The 13,844-nt window shown below is 31.2% G+C and overlaps 1 protein-coding gene across 1 annotated transcript; it reads right to left on the minus strand.

Moving 5' to 3' along the window:
- Positions 1-1,704: 1,704 nt before the first annotated feature.
- LOC111711764 (carboxypeptidase E) lies at positions 1,705-12,118 on the minus strand. Its single transcript, XM_023486193.1, has 12 exons — positions 11,972-12,118; positions 11,247-11,405; positions 10,275-10,427; positions 9,644-9,763; positions 8,341-8,486; positions 7,488-7,589; positions 6,541-6,619; positions 5,925-6,042; positions 3,961-4,007; positions 3,333-3,405; positions 3,196-3,275; positions 1,705-2,221 (listed from the first exon to the last, which is right to left on the minus strand). Exons 1-12 carry the CDS (start codon positions 12,071-12,073, stop codon positions 2,162-2,164), a joined length of 1,239 nt encoding a protein of 412 aa, XP_023341961.1. The 5' UTR covers positions 12,074-12,118; the 3' UTR covers positions 1,705-2,161.
- Positions 12,119-13,844: the final 1,726 nt, after the last annotated feature.

Raw genomic sequence — 13,844 nt, forward strand, 5'->3', positions numbered from 1 at the left:
TTTTATCGACATAAGATGTAACATTTGATTTTCCTTCAGATATCATTACATCAAATAATACTATATGGCCCAAATGACAGAAATGGTATCAGTCGTTAAAAATACCTTCAAATTAACCTTAATTGTCTTGTTGAAAAATTCATCGTTATCCAGATATTATTTTGTGAAATTTTTTTTTAATAACATATTATTTAGACTTGATTTCCTTTAAAGATTTCTATTCCAGTTTCTTTTCTGTGCATGGGGCGAGTTTAACTGCAGGGTCAGCTCACCGGAATATCTATCCAGTCAGACCGGTCGGAAGGAAATTCAGGCGGACCGGATCGTGAAATCTTCCAGGACCAGGCGGAGCTAGCAGGAGACGGACCGCGTCATTAGTACTGTGCAGTACATTGAATTCCAGGCCCAGTTAGGACAGAATATTCAATTAATGAACGGCATGGGTCAGTATTAAGCTGCAATGATTATTGATTGGCTAAGCGAGGGCAGGGTCAGCTCCAAGCCGAAAAATGTACCGTCTCTGGGTGCCTTTCTTTTCTGTTCACACTCCATGGCAAATAACAAGCAAAAGAGTAAACATGAATAATCTTAAACTCATCGCTTAACTTTTCTAGTTTTTCTCGTCATAAAACATAAACATTTCATTCATCTTCAAAATAAGTTTCTTTAAAGTTCAAGGAATTGAGTCTTTGCCACAAACTCTGATTTCAAACTCCCATTTCATTGCAACCCAATTGCGTAGACCTTTAAACAATGAATTATATTTGGTCGAATAAGAAGTTTAAAATGACAAAGGTTTACACCAACAGGTTGCAAAGATATAGGGATCAGCCAATTTGAATTTGAGGCAATTCCTTTGAGATGTTTCTTCATGTGTCTTGTATTCTTTTTTTTTTTTTTTAAATTGTTTTATCATTGGGTAATTTCATCGTAAATGAGCAATAAATTTTTTTCATTTTTTTTGTCTGACTCATAACATTTTTTGCCTGGTTGTTTTTTTAGTACAAACAAGCAAACAAATATGTTTTTTAATACAAACAAGCAAACAAATATGTTTTTTAATACAAACAAGCAAACAAATTTGGCAAATTATAAATTTCAGCACAAACTCAAATTTTCAAATTTCAATATCTTCGCAACCTGATAGTTGAAACCTTGAATATTTCAAACTTTTAAACTTTTTGATCTACAGAAATATATCTCTTAGTCGTCAAATTTGGGTTGCAAATATATAGGAATTCAAAAATCGGATTTTGTGACCAAAAACTCAATTCCTTTATGGCGAGTTCTACGAATGTTGGAAAGGGGACGAAGAATTAAAACTTTCGAATCCAATAATCGTAGATAATTCGTTTGTAACGCTAAATTGATGTTTGTTAGAACAGCATTTTATCAAATAACCTGAACATTCCCTTTAACCTCTCTATCACAGACAATAGTTATTATAAATAACATGATATATATTTCAAAATAAATAATGATTTTTCGAATTTTTATAAAAATATCATGCGTGATTTTATGCTGTAGCTGAACTTAAAACTTTTATTTTTATTTTTTAAAATAATTTTACATTTTTTTTTGGTAGATATGTCTTTTCTGCCTTCGAATAAGAGAGAAATGTTTTGTGCTTTTTTTGCATCTGGAAAAAAACTTATTCATAAAAAATCTTTCAAATTTTCAAATTTTAGGATAGTCAATAGTTTATTTCCTCTCAACAAATTAAATGCAAAAGTTGTTTTGTTAGTTTTTATCCGGGATAGTTATAGTTGTAAAAATTATATTTTTAACATTTAGTTTATTCTTCTGTTGATCAAATAGTGATGGTAGTGACTATCTTGTGTACAGTGAACAATAAACATATTTACTACATCGTCGACAGTAAAGGTGGTAGTGACTATCAATATTCTGGAAGTCAATGGTGGTATTGTGATTAGCACTATAGCTGATAGTATAATAAGTTGGTATTGTGTGGTGGTAGTGACTATCTATATCGTGGTGGTAAAGTGACTATCAATATATTAGACAGGAAACGATGATAGTGACTATCAATAGATCGTTGTCAAGGACAAAATTAATTAATTTTATTATCGTTGTAAAAATCGATGATAGTGACTATCAATATCGTTGCCAAAGACGATGATAGTGACAAAACATTTTTTGTTTACTGAGGGCTGTAGTAGTCCGAGTTATACTCCCCTTGGTAGTTATACGCCTCCTCATTCTAAACAAATGTTAATTAATATTGGTATGGGGGGGTGAAGATTTTTTTAATCCGCTCTTTTGCTATAAATGTTATTGAAAAACAAATCTTGAAACCTGATGAAGTAGTCCTTTGATATTTCGAACTTAGATTATTTGCTCCAACAGAATTCATAGTTTGAGATATCTAAAGTCTACGACATTGGGTTGCAAGGATACAAGTTTGAAAATCAGAGTTTGTGGCAAGAACTCAATTTCTTTATTTACATTTCATGAATGGATTGTCTACGTTATAAAATTGTGATTGTTATAAAAAAGAATGACTTAAAGTCCCTTATTTTATAGCCTTATTTCATCCCTTTGGGATTATATATATGGACCCTTTTATACTTACATTTATAAATCTGTATAATGTGGATGTAAAAATATAATATGCATATTTATGGATATTGCTGGAATATAATTTGTATTATTGTATTGTATGCAGTCTTCTTTGAATATTATTTAGCTGGCTGGAGAAAAGATATTTAAGTTTATTAGGCTTATGTGGAAAATGATTTTATTTTATTTTCATATTATTATCAATATTCACAGACCACGACAATTCAAAATAAATTTCACGTTAGATGGAGATTTTTCATATTCTAAATTATTAGTTCAAAACTATACTCTTTTTAAAGAGCTTTTTTAATATTTTATATGCAATCAAATAAAAAATTGAAAAAGTTGGCTGCAAGTGTTCAGTTACTTAGCTTTCTTCACTAATGGGCTAAAAATCAAAACTAGTGGAGCTGCTATGTCACAAAGCCGTCACAGTAAAACTTTACAAATGAATTTGGTCTTTGCTACAACATTAAATGTTCTAATACATATATCTTTGCAACCTAATAGTTTAAACCTTTCATATTTAGATCTAACATCGGGATTAGGCAACTGATTGACAACATGTAATATTTTAAACTATGGTGCAATTTAGTTTAGTTTGACGTGGCTGACCTGAACAGGAAGGTTTAGAGGTTCATCATAGGAATACTCCTGCTGGGGTAATGGAACCAGGCTAAAATCAAGTCTTACCGCTAAAATATATATTTTTGTAAACATGAAGAACCGGTTTTCGAAAGTTCAGTGTATACCTTCTTGGTGCCTGAGCTCAGGAACAGAAACTAGTTTAGCTTGTGGAGAATACCCCTCAGCTTGCACTATTATCTATATAATAATAAACATATTAATAGAAATCAAGCAAACAAATATGTTTTTTAATACAAACAAGCAAACAAATATGTTTTTTAATACAAACAAGCAAACAAATATGTTTTTTAATACAAACAAGCAAACAAATATGTTTTTTAATACAAACAAGCAAACAAATATGTTTTTTAATACAAACAAGCAAACAAATATGTTTTTTAATACAAACAAGCAAACAAATATGTTTTTTAATACAAACAAGCAAACAAATATGTTTTTTAATACAAACAAGCAAACAAATATGTTTTTTAATACAAACAAGCAAACAAATATGTTTTTTAATACAAACAAGCAAACAAATATGTTTTTTAATACAAACAAGCAAACAAATATGTTTTTTAATACAAACAAGCAAACAAATATGTTTTTTAATACAAACAAGCAAACAAATATGTTTTTTAATACAAACAAGCAAACAAATATGTTTTTTAATACAAACAAGCAAACAAATATGTTTTTTAATACAAACAAGCAAACAANTAATAATAATAATAATAATAATAATAATAATACTTCATATTCTCCTGGTGCAATAAGTCTCCAATAATCTCCCCCACGAGCTGAAAAACATAAAATTAATTAGAAATTAGAAATTATTTTTTAAATTTGTATACACTGATATTTCCAAAAATCTAACTTCCTCCCAAGTATATCGTGATCATTTTGTCGAGAAGTTTTCTGTGGGGTTTGTTGACAAACACAGTTTATCTCATTGCTCATCCAGTTTTAAATATTTTCTAGTTCAAGGGACTGTTTCATGTGACTGTCAATTAAAATATGGATTCACAACGGTACTATTGAAACCTTAATTTGATCAACAATATGGAAGATATTGTCGTCTTCTAGCTTGAAAAAAAGTTAAAAATTGATAGTTTCTCCAATGTTTCTAAAGCTAGAATTATTATTAAGTCTTGAAGTTACCTTAGCAGAGAAACCACAAATGAAAATAAACAAAAAAAACAGATATCATTCTCGATCAGAAAAAAACTTTTAAGGCTACCGTTGTGAATCGGACATGCAAGTCCATCAAAATTTACGCTTACAGTTCCTTTAAGCATATATCATCAGTCATCCATACTCATTGTTTAATCTTGAAACTAAATATTACTTATACAAGATAAAAAAATTACCAAAAATTTATTTTCTTAATGACTAACATTATCCGGTAGAATAAATAAATAAATGTATTCTACAGTTATGAATATATGAATACATAAAATAATATATTCTCTATACTTGCCAACCTCCAACATTATAATTCATTTAGTTTCTTTACGTACGTCACTTAAAGATTACAAGAGAAATAAAAACTTAACTGCTCGAATGTCGTCATCACCATCAAATAAAAGACGACTTTCTCAATCAAAGTACAAAATCAAACTTTACCACTATTTCATGTATTATATGAAACTATTGTATAACTTTGCCACCCTGTTCCGGATAAAATATGTTTGTTTGTTATGTTTATGTAAATATGGAGTGGTATAATGGTAGTAAAACATGCTGAAACTGTCCTGTATTGTTTTTCTATGCAATATAACAGAATAAATGATATTTTCACATCTGAAGAATTATATACAGAGTGTCCCAAAAAACATGGGAATTTAGTGACGAATTATATACAGTGAGATCCAGAAAACTGTAGAATAGGAAGACGACATTAAAGCAATAATGAATAGGATTTGATGCAGTAACAAAGTAAAAAGTTTTTCGAGTAAATTATAAAATCGGTTTTTAAGTCATTTGGGCCATTTACACCGCACAATTGTATTGTCTCATGTTCATTGCACTATTAAGAGTCATTACTTGAGTCTGAAAGTCGTCTCCCTGTTCCAGAGTTTTCTGGTTATCACCGTACGAGCTTTTTTTCTGCGCACAATTTAAACGAAACATTTTGCAGATTTGCGTGTAATTATTGGTAAATTTACAACAAACACAATTTTAATTGAAGTTTTTTGATTTAATATCTGATCGGCTTTAAACCGTCCTGGTTGTCACCCACTGATTCATCAGTTCAGTCCTTGTCTCCAAAATTTGGCATATTAAAGTTAAAATTTTTAGCTTGTTCTCTCTCATTATTTTTTGTTTGAAGATGCGTCTTTGAATAAAAAAGTAGAAAAGACAAGTATATAAGAGTTTAAATATATATATAAAAAGAATTTAAAAACAAAACGCGATTAAACTAAAATTGTTAAGAAACCAAACACATCAAGCAATGGTAAATTCTGGGATGGTCATGTAATGTTCAACCAGTTTGAAGCTGAATCTGATCGGTTCAGCCGTTTGTCATATATTGGACCCATACAATACAAACCAAGAGAGCGAATACATCTAAATAGGTTTTGCAGTAAAAACCCACTCAATATATTCCAAACATATCTTAAACAGTTTCCAAATAAAGAAATAAAATTTCACTTTTAATTTTTGTTTTCGACAAGGTGTCCAAGTAAACTTGGCAAACTATTTAAAAAAATTACCTGACGTGACGTCATGATCAATGTCGTCGTTGCGCCGCTTGAACCTGTCTATTCTAGTGATATTACGGGTGTGGATGACAGCGCCTCGGATACCCTTCTTAGTCTCCGCATCGGTGATCTAGAAGGAATAAATTTTAAAACTGTTTAGAAAATTTAGAGCTTTAAAAAGGCGTTTTATTTTTTTCCCTTTACTTAAAAATTACCTACAGGGTGTCCCACGAAACATAACATTTTGGTGAATAGTTTTGAATGTCTTCTTCCATATACTCCCTCACCTGGACAAAGTTATTGAGTATTTGCCACAAGCAAACATTTTCTAATCCCTATATCTTACCAACCTGTGGGCGAAAACCTTTGATATTTAAAACTTAAATTATAAGATCTCACAAAATTTATAGTTTGAAGGTCTGCGACTTTGGTTGCAAAGATATAGGAATGAGAAAATCAGAGTTTGTGGCAAAGACTCAATTCCTTTCTGTATACCTGGTCTTACTTTGTAATATTTTTATATTTCTTTCATATTATTTAATGAAATATCTCTTAATTAACTTAATTAATCTTCTTTTTTAATCAATTTACCTAAAAACTAAAATAAACAACTTTAATTCCAACTTACCATTCCTTTCAGACCTGAGTGCGCAGTCCAGATAAACTCAATTAGAGATTTTTTATTATCTTCCCACTCACCCTGCAGGCTAAAATACAGTACAAAATATAAGAAGTGCGTAAAAAATAATCTCTTAGATATCCCTAACACTGGTAAATGGATTTTCATTGTTGTAGCTGTAACAATAAAAATGTAGTAATATTGACCTTTTAAAAATCCACGAAACGCTTTTAAGAAAATCTTTAAAATCGTTGAAACTACATACAGTGAGACTTATAAAACTGTGGAATATGAAAACGACATTTAAGCAATCTCATGAACATTTGATGTTTTTCAGAAGCGAATATTTGTAAACTAAACTTGAAAATCTATAAATCAACTTTTTAAGTAAAATGTCTGATGTGAACACTGCACAATTGCTGTGTTTGCAGTGTTTCATATTCATTGGATTTGAAATCATACCTTGAATCTTACAGTCGTCTTCCTAATTTATAAATTTATGTGTCAAACTGTCAGGGGGGGGATAGCATCGTTTATGTATCTCTATAATATTCCAGGTTAAACCTATCTCCGGGGTCCTGTTCCATTTACTAGATAGGATTCAGCAGATATTACAGAAAATACAAATTTTCCTCTTAAAACTAGGATTCTGTTAGAACAAGAAGATAAGCTTGAAATATCCACTTTATTGGAACCATATTTACCAATATTTGATATGGTTTAATACCAGTATTTAAGTTATAAATATAATTTTCATTTTTAGGGGTTATTTTCTTCTATTTTTACATAGAAACTTGTTATTGAGGAAAATGTTAATAGAGCCTACTTATGTTTTTATTTATAAAGCTTTTTATTTATAGAAATAAAATTTGTTTTCTTTATTGCGTCGTTGAAGGTTTTCATCTCGAATAAATTGAATTTGATCGAAATTGGGGGAGCATTGCGCGCAGACCAACCTGTCAGCTGATGGATATTTCTCGCATCCCAGTTCAAGAGTGATTTCAAAATCGTTGGAGGCCAAGTAGTTGAAATCCTGCATACCTCCCGGCACTGAATACCTACATCAAACAGTTTTTAAATGTTTCTCTAGAAAAAAAATCAATATGTTTTGGTAAGATCTCAAAATTTTTCATTAATATAGCGTCGTTAAAGGGAGTGATCGGCTATGTAAGGTAGTTGAACTGAGTGTGCAGTTCAACGAAAAATAAAGTAAAAATTATACAGCAATCTAATTAGATGGTTAGGAACATATTTCTCAAAAGAAATTTGTCAATAAATCAATGCTAAAATCGATTATTTCGTTTTCATTATTATATTGAATTTCTTATCTTTTTTTGAATTTATTCGCAGAATTCTTCAAATTCTTTAAATGTCGTCTTTTTAATAATAATTCTCGAAAATCTGCGAAAATCTTTTTGAATAATGAGAAACCAGAATATTGAGAAAATAGAAACTAATAATTAAACAAGATTACTTATCTTCGATTATAAGATAAATTTTTATTTTCTCAACCTGTTCTTATACATGACGTCTGTAGTTCAGTTTATTGTAGAACTTATTTTTACATTTTATGTTGTCCTTATTTAATAATTTTAAAAAACTAATTCTGAAAANCCTATTTGATGAAACTGATTTGATTCATAATATTTAGTTTGTATAAGTATCGTTCGATTTAAAGTTTGTATTTTTTGTATCTTTTGTATATAAATATATTGTAAGAAAAACCGACTCGTAGAATATTTGAGAAACTCAGTGCATTGCTTTATCGATTTTTATTCATATACAATATTATAAAATATATATTTAAACCTGGGATGGTTCTGAGCATAAACTAGAGCTAGTTCTCTAAATGTCGTATCATCAGGACTTGAACTGTACTCAGACTGGGAGTTCCCTCTGCTCTCATCATAGGGATAGTTAGCGACCAGATCTCCACCATGCATATTAGCAGATACCTAGATGCCAGATATATTATCAGATACCTAGATACCAGATATATTAGTAGATACCTAGATACCAGATATATTAGCAGATACCTAGATACCAGATATATTAGCAGATACTTAGATACCAGATATATTAGCAGATACCTAGATACCAGATATATTAGTAGATACCTAGATACCAGATATATTAGTAAATACCTAGATACCAGATATATTAGTAGATACATAGATATAAGAAATATTAGCAAATATTAGCAATAGGTATATTAGCATATACCTATTGGTATATTACGGAAAATTGTCCGTAAACTCAAATAAATTAAATTATTATTGTTTGTTTATATTTCTAGAAACTTGCGCTTTGCCGCGTAGGATAACCAGAGTTCGCTGCAGGTACGAGTTCTCTCCAGGCATGACACCGGCTTATTTAGAACATCACTGTAGATAGCTCAGGGCTCATATACCTATGCTTACTTTGAGACAGTAACTAGGAAACACACTGGATAAAGTTTTGTTTATGTTTGGTTCTTAGTCAATACACATTTAGGGTTTTCTTGCAGATTTAAGAAAGAATTTTTAATAAGCTTCAAGTTTTCCTGGGCTTCATTAATATTCAAGTTGGTTTCTAATTAGGCAAAATGGAAGAGAAATGAGAGGAAAGGATGGGTTAAAAATAAATGGATACTGAGAAAGGATTAGTTGGAATGGTATGTTTAAGGAGAAAGGAATGGATAATGAGAAAGGATAAATTGGAAAGGAATGAATAACATGATAAATATTTAAGGAGAAGGGAATGGATAATGAGAAAGGAACGGATGGCTTTGAAAGGAATTCATAATTGAAAGGATTGATTAGGAAGAAATAGATAATAAGAAAGGATTGGTTAGGAAGAAATAGATAATAATAAAGGATTGATTAGGAAGAAATAGATAATAAGNTGCAACAAGGTATTATCATTATCATAATCATTATTATGATCATTATTATGAATCATTATCATGATCATTATTATTGTTATTATTATTATCATTATTATTATTATAATTATTATCATCATACTTATCATTATTATCATATTTTTATATATAAGTTCAATTGCATTCTTTTCTCCTAACCTTCAGAATTATATATTTTCAATAATAAAAATGTGTTTCAAAGCATCCAACCTTCATGAGATGATGATTATCCTCTGCTCCTCTATACACTAGATTATCAAGATCAGGGAAGTCTCGGTTAAGATCAACATCGTTAGCATTAGTTCTCCCAACTATATAATCCTTAGCACCCTAAATAGAGGGAGTAGTGAGATGTAATCAAGAGAAGATATATGACGTCATTAGTACACAGTCCATTGACGTCAGGTTTGGATATATTCTTCTCCAAACCAAATCGAAAGAAACTGATCACTGAAGTTTGAAATAATACAAAACTAGAGTTTAAGGCAAGTAATCAGTTATTTTGCATGGTTTATTATAAAGTCTCGTAAGAATAATAATGTAGTTTGTTTATGTTAAAAGAAGCACAAAAGAGAGAAACTTTGAAGATGCAGTCATCGTCGTATATGTTAATACAATGAAGACGACTTTCAATTTTAATCTTTGATATCTACCAAGCTTTGAAACAGCTTCTTTTAGCTCACTTGTAAACTTGTAATTTGAAAAAATCTTGTTAGAAATAAAAACTTAAATATAACAGTCGTCTTCATTGTATTGGCATAAAAGCTGACTACTGTAGGCCTAGAAAAGGTTCTCGCCTTATTTAGTTTTTAAATACAAAACAAAATGCGCTATTACTCACATTATCTGTAGCTATCTGCCAACCATCAGGGTTCATACTGGGGAGAAGATGTATCCTGGTTGAGTGAATCAGGTTGATTATCTCCTTGTCCCCCTTCAAGTACCCGGAGCAAAGATGATCTGCTAGATGGAGAAGCAGCTCACGTCCCAGTACCTAGAGATTGGATGTAGGTACTGAAGTGTTTTTTTAAGGCTTCGCAAGAATCTAAGTTACAAATCCTATTCAAAATTATAGGCTAGACAAGTTTTCTTTAATTACACACACCTAAAATTTTTCTCTGATTAAAGATATTAACCAGAACGATTTTTCAAAAAGAAGAGAAATCGTTTTCCGTTTTTCGTTTTGAAAAATCGTTTTGGTTAAAATCTTTGATCAGAGCAAAATGTTGCTTCGTGTAATAAAAGAATACTTGTCTAGAATGCAATTTTGAAATAGAATTTACAACTCAGACTCTTGTGAAGCTTTTATAAAGCCTAAAAATTTTAAATGTTTAAAAACGTGCCTCAAAACCATGCTCTTTAGTAGATATAGATACTAGATCGGTAGGATAGGTACTAGGTAGGTAGAAAGGTAGATTAGTAGGATAGGTAGATAGAAAGGTATAGATTGGTAGATTAGGTAGGAAGTTATAAAGGAGGATTAGCAGGATAGGTAGGTAAAAAGGTAGATTAGTAGGATATGTAAATAGACAGGTAGATTGGTAGGGTTGGTAGATAGAAAGGTAGATTGGTAGGATTAGTAGGTAAAAGAGAAGCTTAGTAGAATAGGTAGTGAGAAAGGTAGATTGTAGGAAATAGGTCATACTGCTAAAAAAAGTTGAAAAAGAAATTTAAAAACCACTAAATCATGATATTATTCAAGGATATCATATTCACTAAACAGCCAAAGTTTAAACATCAAAACTGGGATTTCTTTTATCTTTGATTTACCATAAAGGGACTGTACAGGAGATACAGAGAGGACGTGCCCTACCTCGTTTCCGTGCATGTTCGCGATATACTTCATCTCTGGTTCCAGGAGCTCGTGTTTCCCCGGCATATCGGAGAACTCGAGGACGTACAAGGGAACTCCTCGTACACTAGGCTCAGACAGGGTGTAGAGACGGGATACGTCCGGACACGTGTTGTGAATCTAGAAACAGAAGAATTTATTAAAGCTTAATCTAATTTTTTTTATAATGAAAGGGGGGTCAGCAGTTCATTTCTTCAATTGTCTTCGTCTCATCTACCCCTTCCTCTCTGTACAAAATGAAAATTAAACACAAGTTTATTTGAACCAGAACCCACCGACAGCTGTATACATTAGTGGTATAAATCTTTAATATGTCAAGCTTGGACTTTTTTTTATCTAACCAAATGTGTAATTTTAAAATATCTAAGGTCTACGACATTGGGTTGCAAGGATATAGGGATTAGAAAATCAGAGTTTGTGGCAAAGACTCAATTCCTTTAAGAACCAAAATATATATTTTTCAATGTAAATTAAAGATTTCATCTCAAATTGCTGTGCCACAAACGCACAATAAGCTTGTTTTTGAGATAATAAACGAGAACAGGGTTGACTGTAAACTTAAAATTTATTTTAAACCTTTGTAATTCATGGACAGCTGTTTGGTTCTGGGTTAAGTGTAAACAAACTCATCCTCTAGTCTCTGGTCCCACCTAGAGCACTGAGAGACGGATACAATCCAAACTAACCTTCTGCAGGACAGATGCAAGCATCGTGTTGTTGTGATGAACAAACTCAACATCTCCAATAGCAACAGCAACAGCTATCAAAAGTAGTATCAACTTCAACATACCGTTGCAAGCTGGAGAAAACCTGGCTCTACCGAGAGGTTTGGAGAGAGAGGAGAGAGAGCTCTGTGACGTCAGCAAACCGAGGTCCGTAGAGAGAGCACCAATTGTTGCTTATATTTAGTTACATATATATTACAAGCTATAAGAACATATATATATGTATGTATAAGGTTTGAGAGATGAGGGAGGATGAGAAGGGAGGGGACAAAAATTGATTAAAGTTGATTTAGAACTATATATTTGAGTATATATTACGTCATAGAGCTTGGAAAAAAGAAAAAATAAACATGTTAAATTTGATACTTTTCTTGTTTTTCACTCCCCGCCCTGGAATATTGAATAAATTCAATAATCCTTAGATGTCTTTCAAATCCAACTTCAAAAGGGAAAGAGTCTAAAGACGGAAAGGAGAGGAATCATAATTGAAAAGATAAAAAGTTAAAGAATAACAGAAGTAGATAAAAAGTTAAAGAATAACAGAAGTAGATAAAAAGTTAAAGAATAACAGAAGTAGATCAAAAGAAGATAACGATGAAATAAGAGGACAGCGCAGAAGGAAAGGGAAAAGAGACTGATTTGCAACCAGAACAGGAAAAAAACGTTAAAGGGAGTGTTTGCGAAAAATAAAAGAATATAATTCGATATCGATCGCTGCTAATCTGTTGCGTCAATAAGGAAAAACTCCAGGGAGTTAATTCGCTCAGATCGTAAATAATTCAATTTAATTGAAAACTATTCATTCATTTATTACAACATACAATTGTCGGTTGCAATTCGATGCATTCATATAAAGTTCATATTTCATAATAAATTTTATTTTGTATTCTTTTATTTCCCTTACAACTTGTTTTTACGGCTGGCGCGTGGTTTTTGAAAATTCCTGGAAAATATAAAAATGTCGTCTTTATTATCAAAAATCCTCGAAACAAGAATGAATGTTTTTATAAGTAACTTTCGGATCATAAAAAATGAAAAATATTAAGATATTTCAATTATACTTATATACGAATACATCGACTTGAATTCTCAATTGTAGGTTATAATATCTGAATGAGTAGTTTTAAATTTAATTGAATTATTCATCTCTCTTCTCTAGATACAAGTAAAATTGGTAGCGATCAAGATCGAATTAAATTCGACATGAGCCTATACCCCCTTTCATTTTTTCGCAAACACTCCCTTTAAGAGAAATAAAAAATGTATCATCAAATATTTTATCTGACATAAGAATTAAATTATTTTTAATTTTAACTCGTGGTAGAAAAAAATTAAAATTAGTGATTAAGAAAATATCGACAAGAAACGCAAATTTGGAGGAGGGGGGAGAGGCCATAGAAAAGAGGGGCCATAAAAAAAGTTAATTATAGAATTAAAACTTAAATTCATCTCAAAATAGCTAAGTCTTGAATCCATTTAAACAGACTTATGCAAGTTTTTCGTTTGTTCAAAAAAATTCTTTCATTTAACCATTGCATTGCATGTACGATGAGAAAATAATGATTGCGAGCGTGTTTTTATGTTAGATTTAGGATTTCAGCCAAAAGGGAAGGAGGGGAGCAAGAAAATAATGCCCCGCCCCCCCTGGAATACGCTACCCGATTTCAGATTTGCTGTGATTCAAATGCAACGATGTGTGTTTTAAATATCTGTAAAGAAGATCATCTATTCTCAGACGAAGGATTCCATTAAAAACAAGAGAGGAACTACAAACACACTTCCGATGGGGTAGGAAGGGGGGAAGTTAGGGAGTGGGAAAGGTAGGAAGGGGGGA

Source organism: Eurytemora carolleeae, unplaced genomic scaffold (genome assembly GCF_000591075.1).
Source record: "Eurytemora carolleeae unplaced genomic scaffold, Eaff_2.0 scaffold970, whole genome shotgun sequence".
NCBI classification, from domain to species: Eukaryota; Metazoa; Arthropoda; class Copepoda; order Calanoida; family Temoridae; genus Eurytemora; species Eurytemora carolleeae.